We start from the raw sequence: 15,143 nt of genomic DNA, 5'->3' as shown, positions 1-15,143 counted from the left end.
CCTCTTCAGAACCAAAGTGCAGTCAGTTCTTGGAAATGATGCCTGGGAAAAGGCAGGCCAGTTACAGCTCGATGTGCAAAGCCAGAGCCTCTCCTGTCCCACTCCTTTCCAGTCCAAAGGTGTCCAAGGGGCCCTTCCCATCATTTGTTGGCCTTCCACACTCTCCTTTCCTCGCCCATCTTTCAGTGAATTCTTCAGAGAACTTGCTCTAGGTAGGCGCCTAGAGAGTATTTTTTCTAAGCAAACTGGCTTAGTTATTTTGTTTTTGTTTGTTTGTTTGTTTGTTTGTTTTTAGTGAGGCAATTGGGGTTAAGTGACTTGCCCAGGGTCACACAGCTAGTAAGTGTTAAGTGTCTGAGTCCAGATTTGAACTCAGGTACTCCTGACTCCAAGGCCGGTGCTCTATCCACTGCACCACCTAGCTGCCCCAGTTATTTTGTTTTAAAGACCAAACTTCTTGGGCCTCTGCACTTGGGGGTGTCAGGGGTGGGGTGAGGGTAGGAGAGGGGAGGGGCTGTATTTTGCTCATTGTGTTTTGAGGAAGAGGATATATCTGCCCATGATTATGATGTAAAAACAAAAGTGTGGAAAATGTATTTTTTAAAAGAAAAGATAAACTGCATAGGAGCTGTATAGTCATACAGCTTTTGGTGCTTGCTATGCTTAGAGAGTGAAGATTCCAGGGCAGGGCCATAACTAGCGATTTGGGCACCTAGGACACTTCAGGTGGAGGGAAGGGAAGGGAAGGATCCAAAGACACTGAGGGAGATGGAGACCCTATCAGGAGGACCCTGTGAGATAGTGAGGGGGTAGATGGCTTGGGTTGTGGTGTCCTCTGACAGCTTCCATTCTTAGTTAGTCTTGTTTAAGTAAGTGCTAAGGAAGTTAGTTGTCCTGAGTAGTTCTTTACAAAAGGAAAGTGCTGCCAGTGCCCTGAGACAAAGTTCTGATCACCCCACCCTAATTATGTGCCTGTTTCCTCAGCCTCTTCCTGGATGCTATCCCCCCAGCCCAAACTTAGCCCCCACCACCTCTCCCCACACTGCCCACTCAAGTCACATTTTAGCAAACAATGATTTTTTTTTCAATAATTGCCTTGAAACTAAAGTGCACTGAATGCCCGAAGCTGAGAAAACCACAGTGAAGAGGAAAACCACCAGATAAAAAGGAGCGATGTAACAGGTAACACCATACCTGTAATGATTGAATAAAGCCGCCTTTTCATCATCTTCAAAAAACAGAAGAGTGATTCGTTTTCACTTCCAAGGACTCAATTATGAAGAGGTCAGTACGTGGCACCATTTAGTTTTCATATAATCAGCCACAGAGGCTGGTGAATGAGGAGGAGCCAGACCCCACTGGCATCCCACAACCCCACCCTGGTTTGACGGGAAAAGCAGTAATCGCTTCTCCAAGCTCATTCCCCTCACTAGAGGAGGGAGCCACAGGCCGCTTGGTGCTTGCAATGAATACCTGAACAACCAAATAGCATGGGGAGTTGCTGGAATAGACTGGTAGGGCTTTTGGTCATTTTAGTCTATCCCACCTTATCTCAGCTGAACGTTAGCTGATGCTAGTGGAAAAACCCACCCAGCCAGCACTTATGGGTAGTAGATATTTGTTCTTGTTGTTGTCGTCATTTTAACTAAAGTTGGCGATAACTACTAGTTTCCTTGAACAGTCGTTTTGTTTTTGTTTTTGTTTTTGTTTTTGTTTTTTTGGCGCAAAGTCCCCCCACCCCACCCCCACCCATGACAGACAACTCATTTTCACTCCAATGAGATTTTTTTGCATGTGATTTTTTTATTTATTTGTTTTTTAACAAGAGCTTTTTTAATTTTTTTTTCCAACATTGATCAGACAACATTTTCTTCACGAAAGCAACTTGTTTTCAACTTTAAAAAGTAATCGACAGTTGTACAACAAGTGACCCACAGGTCATCTCCAGTCTCACAATAAACAGGGATTCACCGCAACAACTCCATTAGGACAATGCGTTATGTTCTCATGGATTTAATAATGAATATAAAGCCACCCGGTCCCAGCCCCACCCACACATCCCCCCTTTGTATATCACCTTGTATATACTTGAGAAGAAAACCCCCCCAAAAGAGTGTTGCAGTAGACTTCCGTGTAAGAATACGGTTTGACTCATGAAATGATTTCCTAAATGGAACGTCACCAAATAGGCAAACACTAGGATTGTATACAATGGACTTCTTAAGGTTGTTTATACCAGTTTTCAAAGCTAGCTAATGCAGAGCGAGGGCCTTGTTGCCCTAGATAAATAGCGGAGTGGACCAGATTTGCCAGAAAGAAATGCTTTGGGAACAAAGTCACCACCAAAATGAATCTGATAAAGCTAAATTGAAATTACACTTACAATTAGAGTTATAATATACATTAAATCTTTCAAGATCCCCAAAGGCCCAGCTATCCCCCATGTCTCTGGGCCTTGCCCCAAATCTCCTTTTCTTTTTCGAATTTCTGTTCAAGACTAACCTTAATTTCACTTCTGAATGATCATAGAGCTAAATGGGGAAAAAAAAGAACCGCAACTCCTCGCACTCCCATGCTAAAAGAAGGGTATTAAGAGATACCCATGGCGATGTCTCAAGGGGAAACACTGCTGGGTAGCCCCATTGTTACGCCTCACGCTATGTTTCCTCAAGCATTTTTTGACTGGAAGCCACTGTGTTGTCGCCTATGGAATTCATGAATCGACATCTCTCTTGTCGATACCTCTAGTCAGTAGGGTTGTTCCTTCAAGATGAACTGTGGGTTCCTTGTGCCCATCATCTAGACAACAAGAAGGTCGGTGGTGATGTCACCCATTGGCTTTGGGTAGGGTGGCGGGGATGAGGGAGGCTTCATCTGACCAGGTTCATACTTTACTCATTATAGGGGAAGAGAATCCATGTTGCATGGTTTTCCATTCCTTAGTCCCCGTATATTACATTCCCAGAGTTGGGAACAATATCAATCAATTAAACTAAAACTAAAACTAAGACCCTCCATATTGCACGGAGGTGCTTCCAGCCTAGGGAGATACCTACCCAAGGCTGTTGGAACAGTATTACTGCCCTTCAACTCCAATGCCTAAAATCCTTCCCTCAAGTTAAGGTATGTGGCATGAATTAGGGATGAGGGTGTGAAGTAGGAAGAGGAAAGAGAGAGGATTGGGGATATCTGGCCCTCTGATCTTTGTAGCCTCTCATCAGGCATGTGAAGGAGCAAGGAGAGGAAAACACATCAATGACCCCACCCACTCAGTGAACTTAGGATTCCTTGCACCCAGTTCTGGTGAAATATCACAGCCTGGCTTCACCTGGTTCCCAAAGCCTTCCTAGATATTTGGGGTTTCCTAAGAGGGGTCATGTAGGGCAGTCGAGAAAAAAGGCTATTTTTGTGCCGTGCATATGCTCAGTTGAGGACTCTGAAGCCACAACTTCTCTGATTGTCCACCGAGAGATCCATATGATTGAGTAGAAACAAAGGCATCTAGGTAAGGAGAGAGGACAGGCCTCTAAAGCGAAACTGGATTTCTAAGACACAGAAAGAGGGGAAAGGGGAGAGGGGAAGAAAAGGGGGAAAAATCCTGTCTTGGCTGATCCAACAATTTTCAACTCTGCTGGTAAGAGACATAGCAGCCAGTGGTCTCTATGGCTCAGCAACCACAGAAAGTAACATTTAACGTTCCCTTTTTCTGTAACCTCTGTATCTCCCTGGTGCCCACTGAGCATAGTGGGAGCTACAGCTGTGTAAAGACTGTCAGATCTGACTTCAAAGAGACCCTCTGGTGGTAGCTAACAACCTAATATCAGAATAGATTGTACAACACAATCTACATTTTACAGGCAGCTCTAGTAACTGAAAAAGGGGGGGGGTTCTTTCTTCTATTACTCTAACAGAATGGTCAATTGCTAAAGAAAATAAACTATCTAGGATTTCAATGGCAGTGCGTTGCCACTGGAAAGAAAGAAATCTAAAGGAAAGGAACATGGGATCAGCAGAGAATGAAATCCAGTGAGAACAGAAACATGTAGATGGCATGGCAATTGATCTCTAATTGTGTCAGTTTCAGAGGAAAATTTGAGGCTATATTAATAATTTGCATGAGGTAGTAGTATTCAGCAGTTTCACTAGAGATTCCTTCGGAAACTCTTTATCCCTCCCCTCCCTCTGCCCCCCTATCCCGCTACCACTACCAGATAGATAAAACATTCTTAGTGATGAACAAAGGCAGAAACTCGGACAAAAAAGCCCACGGAAATGGTGGAATATGGTTGACTGATCTACCTTAACCTCAAAAAGAAGAAAGAAGAATCTCATTTGAATGCTTGTGCCCTGCCCTTGGAAGTCTTCTTTTACTGGGCACTGCTGTGAATTTTAATCATTGACACTAATGAGAAGAGGAATCAAAACACTTGGTCGTGGAGAAACAACTCTTGTCATTAGAAGTTCAAGGCAGAGAGAAGATCAGATCTGCTTTGTTTTGCTTTGTTTTAAATAATGAACTCTTGGGTTAAAAACACACACTCCTTTGGCTAGGAAACACAATGAATGAGCTGAGAATTTAGCAAACGTATTTTTTAAATGGTGGGGGGCGGGAAGCAATTTTAGAAAATGGGAAATAATGGTCAGTTTGGTTAAAAGGAAAAGAAAGAAAAGAAAGTCTCAAGGTTATAAGCTCTAGCCTATGGTTGTTTTTTAAGCTAAGTCAATTTAATGGGTTTTCATTTTAGTGTCTTTGTTCATGTTGAAATCTTTAATCACCCTGAAATGTGCTCATTCCAAAAAGACTAACTTTCAATTTTCTCCATATGGAAGGCACATAAATTTGATTAGTAATGTTGCTATGTTTCCCCTAGGTTGGCCTAAATGTTATACTTTCTATTACTTACTCTATCCCTATTTAGAAGCCCAGGGTACAGAAAAATAAGATTTGAAATTTCAGGCCCGTGATGAGCTATGCAAACTAATTCCAATCATGATTGGGGAACACTGAATCAGGAAGTGTGGGTCTGAAGACATGCTAATTTCTCTCTCTAAATAGATTCAGTCATTTTGAGTTTTAGATGATTGGAGACAGGGAATAGTGAAACTTGAGAACCATGGAGTTCAGGGAACAACTTTTCCTGCTCAGTGCCTGAAAATTAGAAAAAGGGATCTCATAAAACTTTCAGCAGAGTATTTCTGACACCCGCAAATTAGGCAGCCGACTATCTGAAAATGCCTCTCTTCGATGAGCTATCACGGCTCTGTGAAAAAGACTTTGCAAATGATGAAACATCATTCATTACATGAGCTCAGAAATGTGCCGTTTCCCCCCAAGTTTTCCATCTCTGGGTGAGGTACCAGTACATGGAGCTGTGTCTTGTTTTTGAAACTCATCTTTTCAAGTCCGTTACCATCACCACAAGTGTCGAGATCAGCCGAAACACTGAATCAGAGGGTGGTAATCAAGTGACAACAAGCGGAGTCTTCTTTGTGGGCAGGTGTCCATGGGAAACTAGCAACATCCTCAGGTGCGTGAGTTTTCCAAGAGTCTTTGTAGGGATTCGACGTGAAGTCATTGAATTCCTGATAGTACAGTGTCTAGGAAACAGCCAGTCGCTGTCTGCCAAACGGAGACATTGGTGTGTTGATTCAATGTCCAGATAGCAGTGTTTGTTTGGTTTTTTTGTTTGTTTGTTTTGGGGTTTTTTTGGTTGTTTTTTTTGTTTTGTTTTGTTTTTAATTTTTTTTTTAATTTTTTTGTTTGTTTTTTAATCCTTTACAAATAACCCGAGCCGTCACTAGAATAGGGTCCATGAGCCTTCAGTCCAGGGTATTCACATGAGGGTGTGCTTTCTCCTCACGGTGACTGCTGTCCCCGTTCCTCCCCGCCAGAGTCCTCAAGAGCCAAAGAGGGCAGCTGCCCCTAATTCATTTCTACGGCAGCCCTCTTCTGAGAGGCCTTTTTCCCACCTTTCCATTGTGCTCTGCACCTCTCCCTCACCCAACTAAATTTGCCCCAGGTACAGTCTGGCCTAGTTTCGGCTCCACAAACAATAGTCATTTACATTATAATTTTACTATAGAAAAATATAGAAATCCAAAATACTTAAGACATAATACTTCTTACAACTCAATTTGTTTTACTCTCCTCCCGCCCCAAGGGCCCCCCCGAAACCAAAGCTAATTTGCTCCAAACGAACACCCCTGTCTCCTGTTGAAACAAGAGGGATTGTCACATTATGACAGTATCATTCACAAATAAACAATACACTTAGGGAAAGCTTTGAAATACAGGCATTGGTGAGCCATTAAAAGCCATCGGCTGGTCGATCTGCACAGACGTGGCCATGGCCGAGCTGCATGTGGCCAGCCTACAGCACGATATCCTTGAGCCTCTTGGGGCCCGGGGACTCTTTCTCCGGACTCTCCGGCTCCAGGTCTTCAGCTTCGTGCTCCTCGTTCTCGTCCTCGTCGTCGTCGTCGTCGTCGGCTCCACGTGGCTCTGCTTCAGTGGGGCGAGAAGGCCCGTTGCTCGGGAACGGCTCCACGGTGTGGGTAGCAGGGCAGTGGATGATGGCACTGTAGGTGATCAGCGTTGGCTTGGCGGGCTGAGAACTCTTCAGGCGGAGGGGCGAAGTGACCGGGCTGATGGCTTCACAGCCGTTGCCAGCTTCACGGATGGCGCTGGTGACCTTAGGGCTGCAGATGGACAGGTCTAGCACTCTCTTGCCTCGATGGCCGTGCCGTTCCTCCGATCGGTCCACCACCACCTCCTTGCCAAAGGTCGCAAAAGTCCTCTTGGTCGTCGTGCAGTCTTCGTAGATCTCCACGTCGGCGGCGGTCGCTTCAATAGACAGAGTGATGATTCTTCCGCGATCTGGGGACTTGGACCGAGTGGGAAGAGGGTTCCGAGGCATCCAGCACCTGTCAGAGTGACCGAGAATGCGGCATTCTTCCCTGCAATGAAAGCCTTCGTTCTGATCTGTTCCGAAAGAAGAAAAAAAAGAAAAAAGGAAGAAAGAAATGAAGAGAAAAGAGACAAGGAGAAGAAAAAAGAAAAGGTTAGTGTCAGCCACCTTTCTTAGGCTCCATTGTGATGCCCCACAGGCCAGTTTCTCAGGCCCTACATTCAGGGCCAACTCAGAAATATCTGTCACCTTCCAAGAGTCCAGCTTCTATTGAGCTGGGGCCAAGTGCTAGGCCAGGGATTGCTCATAGGTCATATATGAGTCCTCCCTCCCCATCCTTTTTATCTGTGCTGCTGTTCCCACTGCTGACAGAACCCAAACGGAAAGGGAAACAAGTTATGATGAGAAATATATGTTTAAAAAAAAAAGGTTTGTCCCGAGTGTCGCAGTGCTGCTAGTCAGCACTTTTGTTATCAACCGGCCTCGCTCAAAGGCAGCATATTGGAAACTTTGGCCAACCAAAGGGGAACCCCCACCCCACCCCAGCAATCTAGGCAGGTGTGTGTGTGTGTGTGTGTTATGCCCTCTTCAATCCTCTTTCCCCACTCTTCGACATCCCCCCATTGACATCCTACTCTCCAAAGCCCAGTCAGAGGGCAGGGTAGAGGGTCCCCAGTGGCAGCAGGTCATCTCCAGAGCTGATCCCCCCAGAGCTGGAGACAGATGGGCAGATCTTTGTCCACCTCTGAGCTGGCCCATTCGGGCAGCTCCCCTCTCCTCTCTCGACAATACAGACTTAACAGGGCTGAGGCTTAAATACCAATGCCCAATACCAGACTGTTTGGCCTTCATCTCCTCCTCCCCCCATCCCTCAGTGCGGTTGGACTCAAGCTGTCTTTCTCACAGGCAGCAGCAGAACAGAGAGCATTTGGAATCTGCTGCAGGAGGGGTCATCGACTAGGACTCTGCATTTGTCAGTTAGGAAGGCCTTTCTGTACCAAGGTCATCAAGGGCTAAGCCTGCTCTGGGGCCCTCAGCTTCAGGGCTTCCTTCTGCCCACCTGTACCCCCTCCATTCATCTTCCATGGGGTGCTTAGCACCTTGGCTTTCTGGCTACATTTGTATTTCTACCACATTCTAGCATGAGGCTTAGCTAATAAAAATTCTCATCACATCATACAATGCACCAAAAATATGAGCAGCTTAACATTTATAGAAAATCTTGGATGGGGGAGCAGGGGTAGAAAGGTAAAATATATGCACATATACACATGCACATACATACACGCATACTCACTGGAGCCCAAATCACTGCAAAACGATGCCCCAGATGTTCACTGGGTGCCTAGCCCTATTGCACTCTCTGGGAAAAGCAGGGGAAAGAAAGCAGCTGTGGAAGCAGTCGGTATTTCCAGGGCCCTGGCTAACAATGCCTGGCACCTCTGATGCACAGCAGCCAACATTGCAAATGAGCCACCCAGAAGTCAGGCCTTCTATAAGGAGAGCTTACTGGTTTGGTTTTGTTCTTAAAGAAGCTCAGTGCATAAGCAAAGCAAGAAGTTGCCCTGAAAATTATTTTTGCCTCGCCCTGTTCATTCATAGTTTGAGATGGGAGGCTGGGGGTCCAGATACACATGTATGTGGGGGTGGGGGTGAGGGATTTGGCTGAGTTCAGCCATTAGGAAAAGGGCCTTAGGGCTAGCTTAGTCCCAGGAAGAAGGTGCCCATTTGCAGCACAGCCTGGACAGTTGCCTGATCTTCAGGCCAGCTGAAAGCTGACCAAGAGCAAGAAAGACCTGGCTGAAACCAGGGGCTGGGAGGGTGGGACGTATTTGTCCTCATCATGGTTATTAGCAGCCCCATCACAGGGATGGAGTACTGCCTGCAGAGAGAAAAAGGCAATGACACCTCCCGACCCAGTGCCTCCAGCCAGCTGGGAAACACATCCCTATGGGATCAAGAGGATGGATGCAACAGTGACAGCAAAATTAGCACTGATGATGCACCTGGGTGGAAAAGCGCCATCCCAGTTCCAGGGCCAGGGCCCTCTCTCTGCCTGAAATTGACAACTGCTCCTCACACCACACAGCTCTCAGTCCTGCCCTCAGGATAAAGTACACCAGGACCATGGATCACAGCTTCCCATTCTGGATCATCCCAGGAGAACCAGAGCTCCTGAAACTCTGGCAAGGGCTGTTCCATTTGTCTTGGCAGCCCCAGTGCCTCACACTGAAGGTTCTCAGAATCTCTGGTATTGTGATTCTGCTTCAGATGCCAGCCTTGACACTCTGCAGCCAGAGTGACCTTGAGCATGACCTTTGTGAACCTCAGTTTCCTCATCTGTGAAGTAAGGGGGTTACACTAGATGATCCTGATAAAATATAAGCTTCTTGAGGGCAGGACTTGGTTGGTTTTTTCTTTTGTCTTTGTGTCCTCTACCAGGTAAAAATGACCTGCAGCAGGTGCTAAATAAGAGGTTTTCTAATTGAGTAGAACTACTTTGAAGGCCCCTTCCAGGTGTCCACGTGGGACCTTGTGGAGTCACCTTGGGCAAGACATTTCACTTGTGTGAACCTCCTCATCCACTTGAAAGACTTTGAGAAATGGCAGCTCATGTTACCTATGTGGCTTCACCTGTGCTGGGTGGCTGCTAAGAAGCCTGGCATCTCCTACTCATGGAACCCTAGAGGAGGGTTGGTAGTCAGGGGCAGAGGGGAGGAATGAAGTGGGGAGGCTACCCTGTTGTTTGGGGGGTGGGCTGGGGGTGGGGGAGGGAACTCTTTTGAGCAACAAGACAGTTTTTGAGAGTATGGAAAGAAACAGTGGCCTGGCCCCGCCTAGGAGCCAGGGTTAGGAAAGATCACGTGCCCATCTAGTTTGGGGGAGAACCTCCCACCTTATGTGCCATGTAAAATTAACTTGATTCCTACCTCCTCAGGGCATTTGGGGGCTCCAACTCAAAAGATAATGAAGAAAGCTAACAAACATTTCTATCATGCTTTCAAATTTATAAAGTGACTTCTAGACAGCAGGTCCTAGGAGCCTCAAAATGCTTTTGTGGGAGGGGCTATTAAGAGCCCCTCATTTCACAGATGAGGAAACTGAGACTAATAGAGGAGAGTGACTAGATGACAGCTCCCTAGCTGGTGTCAGAGGTGGTATTTGACCCCTGGTCTTCCCCATTCCAAGGCCAACACCCAGTCCCTTTGCCAGTTGTTTCTGGATGGGTACTGGGAGCTTAGCCTTAAGGATTTTTTAAAATTTACTTTGTACTTGGTACAAAATAGTTGCCACTGACGTTAAGAAATATATCTTCAAAGGAAGGCCCCAGGACCTTAGCCTGTGTCATTCACAGCCTCCTCTTCACTCTCCCCATTTAGGAAGGCAGAAAGGTTAGAGCACTTGGAATTTGGCCCAAACACACAGCTCAGGACTTGTCTGCCAACTGAACTGACCAGAATTCATCAATCATCATCTTTTTCTTACAAATCGTATAATGGAGACAATTTGCTCGTGCACGCACTGCTTACCTGCTAGCAAGGTGTGTGAATGGGGTGCCAGCCAGCAACATTGGAACGAGAAGCAATACCAATAACAGGTGCCATTTATCTAGCCTTGTAAGGTTTGCAGAGCAATTCCCATACAATATTTCACCTAATCAACTACTCCCACAGAAAGCCATTGCTTGGTGGTGCAGAGACTCGTCCCCTTGCTTCTGGCCAGCTGTAGAAAATGGTGGCACTGGGAAAAATTATGGAGACCACCATGGAGGTCATCTATTCCAACCCCCTCATTACACAGATGAGGAAAATATGACCCAGAGAAGGCCCAAGGCCGTGGCTATTAAGTGGCAGCACCAGGCCTAGGTCTCCTGCTGAGTTGTCGAAACAAGTAGAACATAGAATGTGTGTGGGGGGGGAGGGGATGGGGCAGTAGAGAAACTAATGGAAAATAAGGCTAAAATGGGGGTTGGAGCTAGATTATAAATGGCATCAGATGGTAAGCTTGGAGAATGTACTGTATATTCAGTCTCAGGGCAGCCAGAGATTCTTTCATCAGTCTTTGTCTTTTGTCATTAAACAGTGGCACGTATGTGATTGTAGCGGGCAGGGGTGGGGGTGGAGACAGAACCCAAACCTTGAGGCCAAAGAACATTTCAGTTTTGAGCAGATCCGAATATTTCTATGAAAAGCTGCTACGTGTACCACCCGGCCACTAAAAAGAAAATAGTCAGTGGCAACTCGTCATTAAAGAACTTGGGCCAGAAGATTGCATGAAGCTTCCGGCAAAACACTTAGAAGTCTTAAATAAAGTTATCAGTCTTCAGTGGGTCTGAGAAGGCAAAAGTATCAGTAGTGGATAAAACCTAATAGATCAGGAAGTAATTCAAACAGAAAGGCACCAGGAGTGTTGTTTTGTGCTGATAATAGCCAACCTTTGTACAGTAATTCCTTCGCTCCTTAGGGCCTGAAGCTGCCTGTCTTTTAGAAAGATGGACAAGCTTACTGTACAGCATACTACCGACAGCCTCACCATGCTCCCACACCAGACAGAAAGCAATGCGGAGAACTCCACCCCAGGTTTGACCAAAGCTTTGCAAAGCTGAGCTGTGTGTCAGTTACATATTGATGTCCAGCCACAATGGATATGTTCAATAATCTAGGGGTTCTTTACCTTAATACAAAGTCTTGGCCTATTAAGATCGAAGGGCTTAAAGATACTCCTCCATGCTAGAATAGTTAAACTAACAGTCACCACTTCAATAGAGATCAGCCAATCAAAATGGAATGGTTAATGCTTGGCCCAATTCAACTCAACCCAAACCAATCCACTCCAACATACATCCAATTAAGGGCCTAATCCCCCCCCAAAAAAGAGCATCCTGGTGTCTACACTCATGGACATCCCACAGACTTAGCTTAATCCACATCAGCTAGGCCATGGCCAAAATAGAAGCAAGGTAATATGTAGTGAGCTGGAGACAGAAGGGTTTAGTGGCATTGTTCAGGAAAGGGTGACTGGTGTGAGAAGTTAGCATGGGAACAGATTATCGCAAAAGGCATGACCAATATGCCTAGCAACAAGGGAAAAGAAATCGCACTGTCGTACATGGGGGGAATGGAAGTGGGAAATGGGCTCTTGTAGACAGACAGACAGGTTTAGGATAACTCCCATCATCTGACAGTGAGGACACAAAAGCCCAAGAGAAGGGAAGTGACTTGTACAAGGTCTTACACAAATAGCAATTTGGCAGAGCTAGCATCAGAACCCAGGTCTTCTGGTTTCTCATCTAGGACTCCCTTTTACTGGACCATGCTGTCTCCAGTGATGTTTTTGAAGGTTCACTGCTGACGTATGTTCATAACTAACTCCATATTAACACCGTCCCTAGGACTAATACAAATAATATACAAAGAAAAGACAGGCTGGAAAAAAAAAAGGCACAACAGACAAAACCTTGGCCAACTGTCCAGAGACTATAAGTAAATATTGCTAATCCCAGCAGACCATTAGGAAGGGCTTTGCTGCAGTGGCTTTTGTTGTTCTGCTGGATCTGTGATTTCATCTATGCAGGGAACTCCCAGTGTGGAATCACTTTCTACCACTGTTGACTGGCAAGTCATCTGTAACCTAGAGTCTTGGGGAGTTGCTCAGAACACTGAGAGGGTAAGAGACTTGTCCATGGTCACACAACAAAGGTTGGGCTTGAACTCGGGTTTTCTGGACTGCATAGCTATCCCTCTCTCCCCTAAACCATGTCATCTCAAAATGTACCAGCTCCAGATAAGGATTTTGGTAATTTTTTAAAAAACATGTTGCCAATGCCCCTTCAATATAGTACATGCTCTGGAGTGCTCTTGGGAGTAGATGCTGAGGAAAGGGCACTACTCTCATTAGGAGGTTAAGAGTTCTGAATTACAGGTCCGGGTTCTACCACTAATTCACTATGTGATCTTGGGCAGGAATGTAACAAGGTCAATCAGGGCTTTGCCCCAGAGTGATGAACCTTAGAGGGCCCTGCCAAAGCTTCTACCCTTGTAACAGTATAGAAGCATTAGGCTTCTTGGCACCTAATTAGTAATAATAATCACTTAAAATACTAACCTCTCAGGTACTTCCTATCAGTGTGGTCCCATTAGTACCAGACTGGTATGCCTAAGCCTAGTCCGAGGGCCTACAGGTACACATAATAGAAGTTTTTCCCACTCAAATGTGGAATGCAAAGAAAATGAGCAACTCCACAATTAACCAGTAAGCATTTTGAAGGTCTGAAAATAGCTCAGGATAAGAAAGGGAGCACAGGCAACCAAGCAATGCAGCAGCAGACTTGTTGGCAAAGGCCTAAAGAGGAGGCACAGGGCGGCAATCAGCCTGCTTCATTGATGGATGGAAACCTCTATGGTTTGGCTTTGGCCGGAATGTCCCCTCAAAGAGGAGTTGGGCCTGGTCGTGATCTGCCCCCAAAGGGAGGGAGTCATAAAGAAGCAAATAGAGGCTTGAAGTCAGGGGAAACTTCCTACCCATAAGAGGTATCCCCCCAAATGGAGGGAGCTGCCTTAGGAAGTAATGGGCTTCTCCTTACTGGAGGTCTTCAAAGCAGAGAGAGGCCGGACCACCCCTCATGGGCTTGTAGAGGGAATCTGGAAGGGCAAGGAGGGAAGGATGGACTAGATTTGAGGGCCACTGACATCCTTTTTGAAGTGCTTTCCAAGTCTGAGAAGCTATGATCTTGTGACTGCCCTCCCCTGAGCCCTCCAATGCCATTTGGAAAGCAGGTGGGGTGGAGGCATGAAGAGGAGTCAGTGACAGCTTTGACCCCTAGAAAGACAGCCCTCTCTAGCTCTAAAGTTGGAAGAGGGTCAGACTTCTTTTGGAAAGGACAAGAATTTTTGCCAAGAAAAGCACCAAAGGGAACACCAACAAAATCCTTTTGCCTGGGTGTTTTGTGAGACATGAACTTGGTGGTACCAGTGCAAGCATTTGTAGTGCACCATGAAAAGTAGCATCTGGAATATGCAAGAGCATACACATGGGAAGAGGGCCCCTGTTGGCAATCCATCCTTCCCTCCCTTCCCCCTTCTCCTTTACCCATCTTCCTCCATGGCCCTCCATGACACCTGGCACTTCCACTACCACATGGAAAAGGATGCCATTGCCAAAATTAAGACTGGGCCTAAGAAAAAATAAATAAATAAAAAATAAAAAGACTGGGCCTGGACTGGCTACATGCACAAGTTTAGTAGGTAACCATCCACATGATTGAATTTGAAACAAAAACAAGAAATACAACCAGATACTCACTAATTCAGGTTAACACACTGAAGGCCCCTGTTCAATAAAAGTCTCTGGGAAGAGCTCAGGGAGCTATTATCAAAATGAATCCAAATGAACTCATTGAATTTACTTCAGTCGTCTAGCAAAACTCCAAAGAATGGGACACAAGAAAGGTAAGTTTTGATTCATGGAACAGGATCCAATATTTCCAGCTGGAAGGGCCTTTAGAGATCATCTCATCTATTTTCTCCCTCATTTTACAGGTGAAGAAACTGAGGCTCAGATTTGAATGACTTAACCAAAGTCACCCAGGTTGTGAGAGGTGCCTGGGCACAGGGGCCACCCAAAGGGAGCAAGTAGGCACAGAGCGGGGAATTGGGGAAATTTTCTGAGATGACCTTCAAGGGCACAGAGTGGTTGACTCTAGGCAACTCTACCATTTCCAAATAGGAGCTCTGTAGCTGGGGATGTGGGTGCATGGGAAAGCGAATACAAGAGAAGCCTTCATGCCACCCGAGCTCACTGTAGAAGCCCATGGCAGTCAGCAGGCATCTCAGGCCAAAGAGGGATAGGCTTCCTCAGTTTCTCCTCCTTGGAGGGCTTCCTACAATGACTAGATGATCACTTGTCTACTATGTTATTAAAGCGGTTCTTTGTTCAGGTTGGGGTCCCACTAGATGGTTGATGAATTCTTATCCAAGTGGGAGATCCTGAGATTGTGCGATTTCTTTGGAGACTGGGCCAAGTTCACAAACAAGGGCACTATAGGTCTGTAGCCAGGGGAGGGAAGGGAAGGCCCTGGATGCTAGCCTTGGAACATCCCATCACTGAGGTCTGATGCTTGGCTGGACAGAGAAGGTGAAACGAGGAGCTGTCTCCCCTCACCTCCCTGGTCACCCCCGCCATTCACAGGCAATGAACCAAAATCCACTTATTCCAGTATAACATGAAAATAGATGA

General features: G+C 46.0%; 1 protein-coding gene across 5 annotated transcripts in view; it reads right to left on the bottom strand.

The window, feature by feature from the left end:
- Window positions 1-1,800: 1,800 nt before the first annotated feature.
- Window positions 1,801-15,143, bottom strand: part of PCDH19 (protocadherin 19) — a 117,707-nt gene continuing 104,364 nt past the window's right edge. For all 5 annotated transcript variants that reach the window (XM_043974203.1, XM_043974205.1, XM_043974204.1 and 2 more), the window contains one exon: window positions 1,801-6,982. In XM_043974203.1, the coding sequence (XP_043830138.1) occupies window positions 6,372-6,982 (611 nt within the window). In that variant the 3' untranslated portion in view covers window positions 1,801-6,371. The remainder of the gene's footprint in view (window positions 6,983-15,143) is intronic.

The sequence above is a fragment of the Dromiciops gliroides genome, chromosome X (assembly GCF_019393635.1).
Source record: "Dromiciops gliroides isolate mDroGli1 chromosome X, mDroGli1.pri, whole genome shotgun sequence".
Taxonomy (NCBI): domain Eukaryota; kingdom Metazoa; phylum Chordata; class Mammalia; order Microbiotheria; family Microbiotheriidae; genus Dromiciops; species Dromiciops gliroides.
This window is presented reverse-complemented; position numbering and strand designations above follow the sequence as displayed.